This window comes from Haplochromis burtoni, unplaced genomic scaffold (genome assembly GCF_018398535.1).
Source record: "Haplochromis burtoni strain Fernald_Lab_line unplaced genomic scaffold, NCSU_Asbu1 Contig_120, whole genome shotgun sequence".
Classification (NCBI taxonomy): Eukaryota; Metazoa; Chordata; class Actinopteri; order Cichliformes; family Cichlidae; genus Haplochromis; species Haplochromis burtoni.
In genome coordinates this window covers 351,780-367,002 of record NW_024582481.1, presented here as the reverse complement: position 1 = coordinate 367,002, position 15,223 = coordinate 351,780, and the positions used below count along the sequence as shown (strand labels likewise).

The window sequence follows — 15,223 nt, the reverse complement described above, 5'->3', positions numbered from 1 at the left end:
ACACACACACACACACACACACACACACACACACCGCTGAAATTCTTGCAGGTGCTGTATGGTGAAGGAGGCATATTCATATTTCACCAGTGAGTCTTGCTCCGTGCCCTCCAGCTTCTGCCAGCGCCTAGAGCATTGTCAGGCAGTCAGCGGTTCATTTTCACCATCTCTGAATGGATGACTGGGAGGTATGGCACCACAGCCTGCTGGGGGTTTTGGTAAATGGAGGAGCGCTGGTGCAATTTAAACCACATTTACATAGCACGAGAAAGTGGAAGGGCCGCTCCTAATCATATTTACATAAAATCGGCGCATCAATCAGACAGCATTTAAAGCTCTCCACATTGTGTGGCTCTGTAGTGAAAATCAGGCTATTGTTAGACTCAATGCACCAAGGCTGATAAATATTAATTTCGTATTTGTTCTATTGTTGCTGAAACAAACATTTTATATTCAGAGAGAAAAGTATAATCTCTTAACTATGGGCGTTACTGTTTCAAAGTGTTGCCGTTAGTGCCTCAGGACTGCGCGTTGAAGCAATTCAGCTAAATTTATGTAACAGCTACGAAAGAGCATACAGTGGTACTAATCTGGAGGCAATTGGAATTATGGGCTGCAGCCATAGAAACCATTAGTTTCATTAATGATATTAACTTTACAATATTTACTGGGACAGCAAAAAGATTGGGCTTGGAGGAAAGATGTATTATACTCCTCTGCAATGCGTCCATATTATTAATAACCTGCAATCACTCAGTCCTGTCTGGGCTTTGTTTTTTACCAGAGTGTGCATGTGTGTTCCAGCACTGCGCAGTGTATTAAAAGTTATTTTCACTCACAGAGAACTGTTATTTTGCGGCTGACAGAAAGAGGAGATCGGGACACCAGATTGGAGCTTTCACAGCACAGCTCTGCCTGGTTGTCAGCGGGGGTGATCTTCAGTTTGAGTATGCTGCTGGACTTCTGAGCAACAACGTCCTCCTCCCAAGTCATAGACAGAACTTCTCCGTTCTGACAGACGGATGAACACATGAAACTCAAAAAGGCAACAGAATGTTTGAGTAGTTGCAAGCTCCCATATGGCGCAGGCAGCGAAGAACAGAAGCTACAAAGAATGGGATACTTATGCTGCGAGTTTTTTAACAGGAATGGCTCATTTTGCCAGCGTGACAGTGTGTTACAAAGCTTCCTTAACAGATGGCGCAGGAGATTTACCTTGGTCCAGTGGAGAGTGGCAAGGGGGTTTCCACCATATGACACACACTCCAACACAAGCGTTCTCTCTGCTTTGACTTCGTTCCTCTCCAGACCCAGAATAACTGGAGGCTGAGGTGCGACTGTCAAGAAAGGGGGATGGGGGTGGGGGGTGACAAGAAGAAATGGCACAGAGGATGAGCACGAGAAAAAGAGGAAGCGGTGAGAGAAGAAAAGAGGTGTAGTAACTCAGAGAAACAGAACTATGGTGTGGCCAATAGGACAGTATTTAAAAAAAAAGAAAAAGAGAAGAAAAAAAAAGAAACTGCAGTGCGATGAGGAGACTCTTGGCAATTGAACAGGAAGCATCCCTATTTGTTGAGACGGGGCCAATAAATTGGTCATTCAGCATGACTGTGGGATAAGAGGTCCGGATCTGATGAAAGCATTAAGTATTAAGGGAGCAGTGAGCTGGATCTTGTCCATAAAGCAAAATAACAGATGTTCAAACAGTAATAAGGCAACGTGAAATATGAATAAATTACAGCCTCCTCGAATAAAATATATGCAGTAAAATAAATTAGAAGAGGATGGGCCTTTGTTATTGCTGCAATCAGTTTCAGAGAGCAGACTGCAGACCCTGGGCCAGCATGACAAATTGCCACCTTGCTAACAATCTAGCTGGCTGAAAATGGCCACCGCGCTGGCTTTGATGGGCGAGCATACTGAGTAAGACTGCGGCGGTGGTCCCAAGTTCTGCAACATTAGCACTTTAGCAGAGAGCCCATACTGCTTAATGCAGAGAAGAGAGACAGGGAGGAAGGGAGGAGCACTCGCAGTTACTGGTGAATGATAAAACAGCAACTATGGTGTCTCGTGTGTTTCAGTTTTCAGTTTTATTTGTCATATGCAAGTTAGCACAGGGTCAACATCGCAATGAAATGTATTTGATGAGCAGAAGGAAAGCATAGGGACAGCATTAAGGTGTGTAGTCAGCCTGTGGATAATACCGCAGCTGAGCAGGAGGGAACACTCACTGCTGAAAGTATCAGCAGCCCTCCTCCACTTTAATCAACAGCATGATTTAGTCCCGGGACAAGCAGGTGGGTACACTCTAAGGCCTCAACAATCCATTACTTCAGCTGATCAACAGGGTAGAAAACACCAAACCCACACTGTAGTAAACAACAGCGGCAGTAGAGCACTGGTTGTTTATTCAGCAACAACAGCTTTCATTGTTTCTTTGCCAAACGCAATGGCAAAGACATCCCGCGTGTCAGCTAACCTTCATGTGCAGCAATGGATTTATTATATTATGTTGCGTGGTTTTTATAAAAACATGAAAGAAAAGGCAACAGAAACTGGCTTAGTTTCCTTCCTCGGTGGATTCTAAATTTAATTTGAGCTGATGAGCACAAAAGTTGCTGGGCTAGTTTTGTAAGATTTATTATTATTAAATGTGGTGTCCTGAGCTTTCCATATTAGAAATATATTATTGTTAAAAAAAAATTCTCTAGCACAATTCTTGCTCGTGTAATTCATCTAATAATTAGTTTATGTGCCTTGGTTAACGCTGGGGCAATAACCAAGCGTGTAAATAATTCCAGATTACTAAACACATCCAAACCCACAGAAATTTAATTGCAGGCTGCTTTATTAGCCACAGCCAAAACTGTAGAAAACAACTGCTTACTGCTTTGGTCACATCAACCTCTTCCCTCTGTCCAGCACAGGCTGCCTTGAGAGTTGGATGTTCACAAGTTTGCCCCAGCTGAATGTTGTTTTGAAGTAGGTGTGACTTTGCCTTCAGCTTAAATGTTTTTCCTTGCGCCACTAACACAGACTGAGTGCACAATGCCGGATACCCAAGGGCCCCCCTCGGGTTCTGTTCCTGTGTGGTAGAGTGTGTGTGTGTGTTTTATATAAAATGAGGGTGTTGGCCATCAGTTTAAAGACAGGTTGAGACACTCACAGTACACATTCATAGCCATTGTGGTCTCCACAGGCTTGAGGAGGGTGGGGTTCATGGCGTGACAGGCCAACTCCCTCCCATTGTCAGAACTCAGAGCAGTGACCCTTTAAGAGGTAACAGAAGGACAGAAGAAATGACAATAACAAACTATTACTGAAAGATATAAAGCTGTAAAAAAAAAAATAAATCCCATCATCCCAAAAGATATTCAAATGTGTTTCATAAAAAAAAAAAAAATTGACACATCGATGTAAATACAGTCCAGTGTAAGGTCACAATCAAATGCCTTTTCAAGGGTTGCAAGGATTTGGGGATGTTTTTAGGCTTTAGGAAGTCTGGTGAGATAAACAAAGTGACAAGTATCATGTAATATATTTATCCATGAGGAATGAGTTAGACACATGACGTGTATCTGACTCAGAGTCAGGAGACCAGGTTTTAGGGAAGGTGGAAATGACAAACAGCACTGAAGGTAAATATAGTTCAATATAAACTCACAAGCCACTTTTTTTTTAGATACAGCTGTGCAGCTGTGCAGCTGCTTGCTAACGCAAATGTCTAACCAGCCAATCACATGGCAGCAACTCATTGCATTTAGCCATGTAGCCATGGCCCAGATGAAATGCTGAAGTTCAAAACAAGCATCAGAATGGGGATGAAAGTTCATTTAAGTGAATGTGGCATGTTTGTTGGTGCCAGATGGGCTGGTTTGAGTATTTCAGAAACTGCTTATCTGCTGGGATTTTCCCCACACAGCCATCTCTAGGGTTTCCAGAGAATGTCCAAAAACGAGACAATATCCAGCGAGGCGGCAATTCTCTGAGTGAAAATGTCTTGTTGATGTCAGAGGTCAGAGAATGGCCAGACTGCTTCAAGCTGCTAGGAAGGCAACAGTAGCTCAAAAAAATCCATTGTTACAACCAAGCAATGCGGAAGAGCATCTCTTAACATGCAACACTTCACAAAGGCTCAACAGAATTGCAAAAGAGAGAATTTAGATCTGATGAGTCTCAATTTCTGCTGTGACACTCAGATGTTAGGGCCAGAATTTTGTGGAAAAAGCATAAAAGCATGAATCCATGCTGCCTTGTAGCAACAGTTCAGGCGGGGATATTTTCTTGGCAGAATTTGGATTCTTTAATACCAACTAAACATTGTTTAAACAACATCGCCTTTCTCAGTTTTGTTGCATGTCCATCCTTTTATGACCACAGTGTACCCATCTTCTGATGGCTGCTACCAGCAGGATATTCTCAAATAATCTTAAATTGGATTCTTGAGCATTGGACAGTGAGTTCAGTGCACTCAAATGGCCTCCACAGTCATCAGATTTCAATCAGATGGAGCACCTTTGGCATATGTGGAACATCCAGATCAGACAACAAATCTGCAGCAACTGTGATGCTATCACGCCACCAAAATCTCAGAGGAAGGTTTCTAGCACCTTGTGGCATCTGTACCACAAAGTTATGAGGGGGAAAATGGATCCAACCCATTACTAGCAAGGTGTACCCAACAAAGATGGGTGTAAATAAAAGCATAAACTAATTTGCTATTTACATCAATGCATCAATATAGTTTCGCAACTTCTCCCGCTTAATTTTGAGGTATATTTACACTCGTTGCAATCTATGATATCTCAGAATGATTGCTGACTTGCAATGATGTTTGCAGGGCAAACACTGATGATAATGATGTAGGCAGAAACACGAACACAGCAATATAAAACCTCCCTTCTCACCTTTAATTCAGCAGTACCCGTCTCATAATTTCTGGTGAGTAAAGCTCAGTATCCTCTCTATCCTTTAGCATAAGTTGAAGACTTTACAACCCTCACTAATGACACATTTTTGCGAGGCACAATTCTCTTCACAAACTCACACAATTTCAGAAGAGAATCAAAGTAGAAAACACTTTTGCAAAGATTTTTTCACCGAGTGACAAATCTGTTACATACGCGTACAAATTGCTCACTGAGCAGCTGGTTTAGCTTTCTTTTTTCTTTCCGTATAATTTGATTTTAATAGTTGCAATGATAAAGTGCCTGTCTTTGTCTGTGAGTGTACTGTGAACACCAGTAAAAGCATAAATCTTAGAAGTCATGAGGTGAATAATGGGGTAGGAAAAACACAGAGTTCTGGCAGAAATATGTTGTTATTTTTCTCTAGTCTTTGAATTTTGTGGAAAAAAAGGATAATTTTAACAGTTATTTGCAAAATAAGATAACCAGTATCTGTAACTGGTTAAATGATAAATGTAGTGGAATATTAGAAGTGTTAAATAAAACAAAAAAACAGATGGTTTTAGCTAATATGTAAGTACCCCAACTCTGTTTTACGCTGTGTGTGTTGTCAGGAGCCATGGGAATAAAAGCAAGGCACTTTGCAATGTACTTAGAAACAGTGAATTTATTCTGAGTCTAGTTTACTCTCTCTGTTTACATCTTCTATATCAAACTACAGTTCAGTGACAACTGTAACCATCACATATCGCCCACTGCTGTGTATGCTCAGCGTGAATATGTGGAAGAAGCATCAATATTGCTTAAGACCTCGGCTTCTCTGCTTGAGAGTTAAACAACATCGCAGCTCCTCAGTACCAATGTTATCTGAAGATATGACAAGAGGTTATTATCTTTGACATAGAGGAGATATGCAGGATTAAAGTAATCTATGGCCCCGCTTAATGTATGGGCACCAGGCGAACCAGCAAGGATTGGATTTGTCTCGCTGCTGGAATGTAATTTTGTGCATTTGACAGAAGCTAATTCAACTCCACAGTGCCAAGAAGCAGTTTGTGTGTGTGCAGAAATTCATTGTACTCACTAAGACAGAAGGTGAGAATAAGAGCACGGTGAAAACAAGGGAAACAAGAAACATAGACAGACTTGGGGAGATTGAGCAGGTTGGTGAGGAGAATGAGTCTGGCAGGCAGCTGAACACATACGTTACTTCAGCATGCGCGTTCAGAAGCTTATCCTTTGAGCCAGACGTGGAGAAAGACTCTGCACCTGTCAGCTCAACTCCATCTAAAAGACACAATGGGGGGAAGGCGCACAAAAAAAAGAAGAATACTGTGTGTAAATTTGTTCATGCGAAACACAAACACCAGTGTTATTCTCATGCAGAATTGCAAATACTGGACTATGGTGCATATGTGTGCGCGACTGTCGTGCAGAAATCATGCGTACGTGGTCTAAAAATATGAAACTATGAAATTATATGTTAGACCTACAGCACAACCCCGCAGACAAATTCACACCGATGGAACAAAGGGAACATCTCTCGCTCGGTTTCAGCACGATACAGCGTAATAGGTGTGACAGAAGAAGAAGAGGTAAAAACAAAGCGGTGGCAATATTGTAGATGCTTTTGTAAACAACAAGGAACCTGCAATAAATTGACTCTACATGAAACTGTGAAACAAACATCTGGAAATTCAAATGTTCAGGCTATTTCCTCCCACACAGAGTCTCCTCCTTTCAACTCTGCAATTTAAAAAAAACAAAACAAAACTAAGAAACAAGAAGCCTTTAGTGGACTCGAATTTTATTCTGTGTTTTCTTGTTAAAATATTCAGGTTGAGGCCTATACGCATGGCAGACTGTAGAATATCAAAAAGGCGGCTGGCCCTTCCTTCCAGCTTGTCAGCCTGACCATCAAGATAAAAATCTAATGGAGCACAAAGCATGACTCACCTTTATAAAGTGTGATTTCTGCCAAAGGCTTTGCATCAGGGGCAACGCAGGTGACGGTGTACTTCTTCCCGGCTTCCCAAGGTGTTGACATGTCCATGTCAAAGTACGGCTTGGACGGAGGGACTGACAGAGAGAAAACAGCTCAAGTTTCCAACTTAACATCAGCGCCTAAAAAACTATAGATTACGCTGATTTCTAGCCATTGCTCTAAGCTTTATGCAGTGATATGATAATAGGATTGTAATATCTGGGACTGACTGGAGTGTCACACTGTCAGTTTTTGAATGATTTAGGTTTGATGTTTGGTTGCGTTTCAATACAAATTGTGGACAAGAAGAGAATATAAAGATGAAACGGTGATGAAACCAATCCAGTGCTAATCTATCATAGCAAACACCAAACACTTCTCTACTCAGATCACCCCCAAGCTAAATATGTGCTTTCTGGACTGATCAAAGCAGTCTTCACTTCTCCACTGTTCTCTACAATCCTTTTATCTGACCATAAATAGAGATTCCAGGAAAAAAACGGGAAAAAACACATAGCTTTTAACACAAGGGACCGAAAAAAATTTGGGCAGTAAATTGAGAAATCTGTCACCAACTAATTATGAAAGAGATTCTTTGCAGATCTGTTAGCCCCTCCTTACCAAGAGCATCAGTTAAATTAAGCACGCACTAGCCTACAGATAACTGGCCATGTATTGTGCTGGCTTTTAGTGTGTGGGTGAGCTTGTAGAATTAGAAACTATGGTTACTGTGAAGGTTGTTTTCTTTCATCAGAGATCAAGTGCAAAGGCTGCCTGAGTTAACAGACAGAATAGAGAGTTGGTAAGTACAGGAAGGAGATGTGTGTGTAAAGGGAGATGAAAGACTGGCAGAGGAGAAAAGAGATACTGCAAGAATGAAATGTGACTATAAGACGGGCTGTGGAGGATTAGGCGGAGCAGGGAGATAGCTGCCGCTCAGTCCGGAGATAAACCCCGCTGCCAATGTATGGCTCAACAGCTGGACCACAAGCAACCAAACCAGCCAGCCATTCAACATCTACCTCTACGTCCAGTTGACTCGTGGCCACTAGGAGGAGCTGTTGCTGTGTGCAGAGTCACCTCTTCGCTCTAGTCTGCTATTGAGACAGATGAGATGTGGCTGCAGCTTCAAACTGATTTAAAAGAAGCAATTGAATCTGTGTGGACTGTGATGGGTTACCCAGTGCACTGCAGAGGCGCGCACAGCAATAATGAGATGCATTTGTTTGTTTTCCCCTCCCTCTTCCCAGAGAAGATGACTGGGCCATGCATCTATTGACAGCCCCTGTACTCTCAATCTACTCAGGCCCACACAATTCACACAGGCGCATCACTTGTTGTGCTCGAAGGGTGTCTGGCAGCCTAACAAATCCTAAAATAAGAATAATGATATGTTCACAAATGAGGCAGGCAGGTATCTAATTTTTTCCTCGCTCGCTCATGCTGGCCTGTTCCTCTTATCTTTCGTTCACTCCATCATCCCCCTCTAGCAGCCCGAGCCCACCTCCCTCCACCCACACTATCTTTCTTGACCACTGCAGTTAAACTGCAGAAGCGCAGAGGAAGGTGTGTTCCAGCTTGGACTGGGACTTACAGCCGCCATCCATCACATCCCCTCAGAAAAGCCATGTGAGGGAATAAGCCCAGTCAAGCTAAACCTGCACCAATGCACATTTGTACAATTGCGATAGAACATGTGGACAACAATAAAACACACATCCGGCTCAATTACTAGACACGCACTCAGAGCAAAGAGCAGACAGCAACCATGCTGTTTTCTTAATTAACTCTTTCTGCCCTTTCTTTGTATACTTCTAAGTGGGATTTTTTAAATCCTTCCTCTTTCTGTCTGCTTTTCTGCTTCTGTTTCTCTTGTTAAGGTACATATATGAACACAGATAGGCAAGGACTTGATCCTGCAGTTCAGATGTGAAACGCTGAGCTGAAATATTCGATTTATTAGACAAATACGGACGGATGGATGGATAAAGCAGATAAGAACCAGATTAGCAGACACACATCAATATGCATAAGCAGCTCTTTGCACCTATCCTTCTTTCTCATTCACATACAGATGCACATGCTCTCTTTTCTCCATTGCACACAAGCACCCAAAGATAAACTCAAGTCTACAGTGAATGCAGATTTGCACGCACAAACACTCCGACACAGGCGAGTGAATGTGCAGACAAGCTACAGTCATCTCATTTCACTCTAAAAACAGGCACCAGTGTCTGCATGGTCTAACATGTGATACTAACCTGATTCTCCGAAAGATATTGGAAAAGGCCCAGAGGATAGAAAGTCTCTAAAAAGCTTATGCTGAATAGGATAGATAATAATGGAGCTCTGACTTCTTAACACCAGAAAGACACAACTCATCAGTTTCATCTTTGGATGATAAAGCTTGTCGAACACCATATTTTCACAGTATGTGTGCAAGAATGTTTTCTTTTCCTTCTATATTGTACTGTGCAAAAGTCTTGAGCCACCCCCTCATTTCTCTTTATTTTGCTTTCAATTTGCTTTTTTTCTTGAGCAATAGTTCTCCAGGATTTCTGAATGGCTTTCAAAGGTTTTCTTTGGACACTAGCTATTTTTAAACTCATTTTCAGTTCAGTCGCTTGTACCTGACCATTTTCAGAGGAAGCTACTTAACACTGACCAGTGAATTATTCAAAAGGCACCTAACTGAAGTAATTAACAAGTGTTGCTTTTACATATAACAGACAACTTTGCATCTTTAGGTATTTGATACTAGCAGCCTGTCACAAAAACACATAATTTGTTTCCATTTAGTTTAATGGACACAGAAATGTACCATTAAATTTTGATCCACCATACAATACAATGGAAAGCATCTGATTGACAGCAGTTTCATTTTTCAGCCCATATTGATCCTAAACACTTTCACTAGATAGAAAAACATATAATTAAACACTGTTATTCATGGATTGGCCTCCCCAGAGGAGGGTCCTCAACATTATTGAAGCCGTGTGGGATCATGTTGGCAGAGATCAGAAAGAAAAAGGCAGTCAACACCCAAAGAAGAGCTTTGAATGCCCTTAAAGAAGGTCGGAGAACTATTCGTGTAGGCCTTATGCTTCATCTATGTTATATAGTTTCCATTTTCCAGCAAAATATAAAGAAATTACGATTTACACAGTATTATATGTGCAGAGAAACACATACATTTGGCTATTCATGCACAATATGAACATAATCCCTGATGTTGCAAACCACTGAAACAGCTTTCCATTTTCTGTCTGCATTCAGAGGGAGAAGTGGAACAGGTGTTTAGGACAAAAAGCTCTACCTCCATCACCTCTCATCTGCACGAGCGCTGCTCCAGCCAAAACATGTCATGACTGCATCTGTCAGCATCCATCTCCCAAACTCCCATTTACAGCAAGTGCATCACACACGCGCAACATTAAAAACAGATTTAGGCTCAATTGTAAATGCACCTTTGTGATGGATTTTAAATAAATTAACAAGGAACCGCTCATGTTGCTATTAAGCAGAACTTCCCCTTTTCAGAAAGAACCTACTGTAACATTAAAGTGGCGCTGTCAGAATTAAAGCATGGCACCAGTGTATAACACCCCATCCTCTGATGAGGTTATATCTTGGGCAACTGTCAGAACTTTTCATGAACAAAGATGAATAAAGTCACCATGTTCTACGTTGCTTGTGCCCCCATTTATAAGTTGTTCCATTATTCATAACAGGGAATCATAAAATGAAGGCTCATTATATACTCTTCAAGTGCTAAACTCATTAGCTCCCGAAAAAAACCTCGCTATAGCCCTGGTTCCTAAAATGTCCTCTAACCTCCAACCAACGCTGATAATAAGCTTACACACATGGGCACGTACACACACACACACACACACACACACACACACACACACACACACACACACACACACACACACACACACACACACACATAAATATCTCGGTGACACACTATGCCAAATGAATGAGTAACAGTCTAAAACCAGAACACATCAAAAACAGTTTTGAACATTTGCAGGAGGCATCTGTACAGGCGTGCACTGTGGTGAGGGAGAGAGTTGTTCATTAATAGGATTAAATGCTAAGGCTAATGGTATAAACCGAGACACAGGATGTGTCAGGTATGTGACGGGCACAGTGCGGGGTAAGTTTTAGTAGAGGAGGGGGCTTTAGCAGAGAGGGTAGAGGTTGTTATTGTCATGGATTACTCACTGCCACTTGATCTGCCTGTTGCAGTAATCCCCTATCTAAGCTCCGCAGGGAAGCAAAAAACACACAGGAGTTAGGTTGCACCAATGGAAATGTCTTGAAAACATCTCTTTGTAAGCCCATGGATGGGGCTTATTGACATTTTTGCCTTTATCCCTGCTATTTACTGCCTGTGGTGATCCATCTTGAATTAGCCAGTCATAATATCACTCTCCCTGACCCAAGAATCCAATTATACAACCACCAATCTCTGTTTTGTTTTCAAATTCCTCCCCTCTCCCCTACTGTATCTCCTCATAAAGACTTTATAGTGTTTTGATTTGATACAGAGCTTGATAGGATATGGCCATGGTTGACTGGCCAGGGGTGCGGGGCCTTGGGAGCCGTAGTTCAGTGATAGAGAAGTCCATCGGAAACTCATCAGAGATGGTGCACTTCAAAGGGGATACACAGTTTCCAGTCCCAGTTCAGCACTAACGGGAGATTGAATTCATCAGCTCATTATCAAGCCCCAGATTAGTCACGTATTTTGAATCACTTGAACTGCTGGGCTGGAACAAATAACCCTTTAAGACCAAGGCTGCAGAGAGCTTTTTAAGTCAGTCACTTCACTGATTGCCCTTTGCGACAGCTCATCTACAAATGTCCATGTTAAACAGTCAACAGCTGGGACGTGAGCCCAGGACACTGAATAAAAACACCTGCTGAGATGTGCAGCATGTGGACTCGTATGTGGGCATGTCAGAAACATTATGAAAGAGTCTGTCACGGGTAAATGCTAGTACTAATACTACTACCAGCCATCCCTGATGCAACACACTGGTTGGTATAACACATATTTTCATTGTTTTGACAAAGCAGAAAGCGAGAGTTTTGATTTTGTATAAGTGGGCACACATGCAAGAAGCATCTCAAAGGTAATGAATGTGGGAGTCAAGCCTGCTGTGGCTGCAGGTGTAGGCTTGCCGTAGCATATTAAACTGCAGCAGTGTAGAATACTGCCATTCAAGTACAACACTACCCGCCATTTCTCGCGCCAGCCTATTGATGTCAGAAAAACCTGCTCTCTTCCCAGAAGAGAGCGAGGACTCTACAATCGCCACAACCGCCCCTCCTATCCAAACCCCCATCCTCAGTGTCCATGGTCACCAAAGAGAAAGCCTGCGAGCCAAGAGAGAGGGTGAAATTGTGCGGGGGAGAGAATAGGGAGGGGGATGTAAGTAAATGAAGTGCGCCTGGAGAAGAAAGGTTCTTTTAGAGTCCTTTCCTTACCACATATGGGCTTGCTCCCACAAGCAAAAGGGTTAGGGAGAGAGAAACACCGGTTGTTATAGAGTGACTACAGGTGGTCTAATGTAGTTGCACAATAACATCTATTCCATTCCATGTCTGAGAAGGAACTTTTCAATCACTTCTGTTAAAATGTATTCCTGCGCAAGGAAGAGACATGAATCGCCTTGAGGCTTGCTAGAGAAGCCAGGCTGCTCTTTATATTTTCCAGCTGCTAGTTAAAGCCACAGACCCTTCTGGAACATGTAAAGGTGGCATAGTACTTGAATACTGTTTGAAAAGTTTGCAGAATTGTGAGCACAAAACTGAAACAACCTTCTTAATATTGTCTAGATCCCCCTTGTGCTAATAAAAAAGCTCTGAACCCCTGGAGGCTGGGTCATTACCCTTGTCAGGTTCCTCGAGCCATTCTTCATCAATGTGTTGGAGTGCACACTGTTCTGCTGAGGGAGGCTACGGCCATTCAGGACTACCTTTGTGTTCTTGGTTGGCAGCAATGCTGGGTAATTGTTATATCTCCAAGTAACAGTCTCATTAATGTGAGGATCCAAGGTTTTCCATCAAAACATTTAATTTTAACGAGATGATCAATATGATTCACTTCACCTGGTGGTACTTTTAATGCTGTGGTTGATCAGTGTATTATTGAATAAAACTGCTACAGTAAACACGCCGTACCAAGGGCAAAGTAACTTGAAACTGTCCTTCAAATGCAATTGCCGTATCTTACACAAATAAAAGCTCTTTATCAATAGAAATGAATATTTAACAGCTCTTTGTATGCTGATTACTGGTCAAGAGGTCACAAATGTTACTGGAGTACTGAGGATGCTCACTGTGCCTTCTAACATGCATTTTGTTACTCGGGGGAAAAAAAGAAAAAAGAAAACATGATTATTATTAGACTCCACAACCTTTTTTGTCCCCCCTTACTTCGTACGTCGAGCCAGGCCAGCCTGGAAATGATTCCACTGCTGGACTCAGATGAGGTCACTTGACATTCATATTGAGTGTCATCTTCCAGTTGAGCATCTTCAATCTGAAGATGATACTGGCCTGGAACAGAGATGGAGAGATGAACTGTGTTGGAGAGATGCTACATATGTAGATAATTACAAAAAGAATGGGTTCATTTTCCTATGGGTCCCCTTCTCCTGAGTATAACTTAGGAGGTCCTAACATTTATAGTATTTATATATTGACAAGCATTTAGCATTTTTTAGAGGCCTTTTTTTAAATTTACATAATGCCAAAATTAACTATCAAAGAGAAACTGACAATGGGTTTAATGTAGAGAGCACCTAATTTTAGTTCTACCAAATGCTTTACAATATCTTCTCATTTACCCAATTACAGACGCTCATGCAAAGCAGCTGTAACTAGTAGATCTGAGGTTTTGTCTTGCACAAGGACCCTTTGGTACGTGGAGGGTCCAGGGATCAAACCACCACTTGAGCCACGGCAGCTTAGAAATCTAAATGGCAGTCCTGCGCATCAGTTCAGTACGATAATATACTCCACTGCTGACATTCCTGTTTGATTTGACTATAAACAGCCAGTTTTCTTATTTCTGTAAAATATAAACATTTCACTTGGTGAGAATCTCCAGCTGCAGGCATTTCCATTGACATGCTAGTGGTTGTTTATACTCACAGCATTTTGTTTCAGAATGAATTTCCAGTGTGGTAAATGAAATCCAATCCCAAATTCACAACGCAGACTGAATAAAATGTCTATTAATTGATGCCAGGCAGAATCCCTCACTCTGCATCTCTCTTCTGATAGTGTGGCATGCCAACAGGGCTTGATTTGTTTGATGCATTGCCATAACCTGTGGGGATTAGATGATGTTCAACGTTGGTTTTCCAGCTCCTGATGGCTCACAGCCTACTAATATGTGGAAAATAGTATCTTAGTCTGACAACCACACAGGCCTACAAATACATGTGTCAAGTACGCTGGCAAGATAATTAACACCAACCAGAAGCAATTTTCACATCTAAGTTATCATTGAGTGCAGAAAGAAAGAGACATTGGAGTTATTAATCATATTCCTCTTTCCTGAAATTACTCACAAATAGTCCAATCAAGTTGTAGAGACTGGCAGAGGCTGCAATGAGAATTGGTTATTTGCCCATTACTCTGTATCTATTTCATCTAGGGCCTTTGAAATTTTTGGATACAGTACATCTACATAGATATTATGCCTGCAGTGGAAAATGCCTTCCCTTCTGCAAATATGAATCTGTGCATCAGCCCAGAAACTTTAAAACACATACTATTACATAAGTGGGAAAGGTCAGTCCCCAGGGAGAGGGAAAGAGTAGGGGAAATTGTTGATGTTCGTGTAAACAACCTTTTTCATCATTTAGTCAGGCACTGTTGCCTGACATCAAGAAGGTTCCTGGCAAGAACCTGCTGGCTGACTGAGGCCTTTTTATGAGTTTGCATCCTCTCTCTGTGCCTGATGGCTTTTCTCCGGGTACTGCGGCATCCTCCCACAGTCCAAAGGAATGCTTGTTAGGTTGGGGCTGGTGATTCTAAATAAGCCTGAGGTATCGATATTAGCATGTGTGGCTGTCTGTCTCTTGATGTAAACCCTGTGATGAACTGGCGACCTGTCGAGGATGTACCCCCTCTTTTTCCTGTTTGACAGCTGAGGCAAGCTCCAGCCTTTCTGTGCCCCTGAGTTGGATAAAAACAAATGGATGGATAGATGGAGGGAGCGATGGATGGATGGATTTGATACTGTATAACAAGATAACAGCAACATATCTTAAAAAGCCCCAGTAAGAGCCTCAATTAATCTCTA

At 41.9% G+C, this 15,223-nt stretch overlaps 1 protein-coding gene across 4 annotated transcripts in view; it reads right to left on the bottom strand.

Moving 5' to 3' along the window:
• Positions 1–15,223, bottom strand: part of nphs1 (NPHS1 adhesion molecule, nephrin) — a 45,625-nt gene that overhangs the window by 18,356 nt on the left and 12,046 nt on the right. For 2 of the 4 annotated variants that reach the window (XM_005943134.2, XM_005943135.3), the window contains 6 exons: positions 13,345–13,467; positions 6,864–6,986; positions 6,113–6,194; positions 3,167–3,270; positions 1,216–1,337; positions 840–1,011 (listed from right to left, as the gene is read on the bottom strand). In XM_005943134.2, the coding sequence (XP_005943196.1) occupies positions 840–1,011; positions 1,216–1,337; positions 3,167–3,270; positions 6,113–6,194; positions 6,864–6,986; positions 13,345–13,467 (726 nt within the window). Of the gene's footprint in view, positions 1–839; positions 1,012–1,215; positions 1,338–3,166; positions 3,271–4,907; positions 5,009–6,112; positions 6,195–6,863; positions 6,987–13,344; positions 13,468–15,223 lie in introns of those variants that run through there. The other 2 variants (XM_042223825.1, XM_014340375.2) reach the window with 2 other exon arrangements.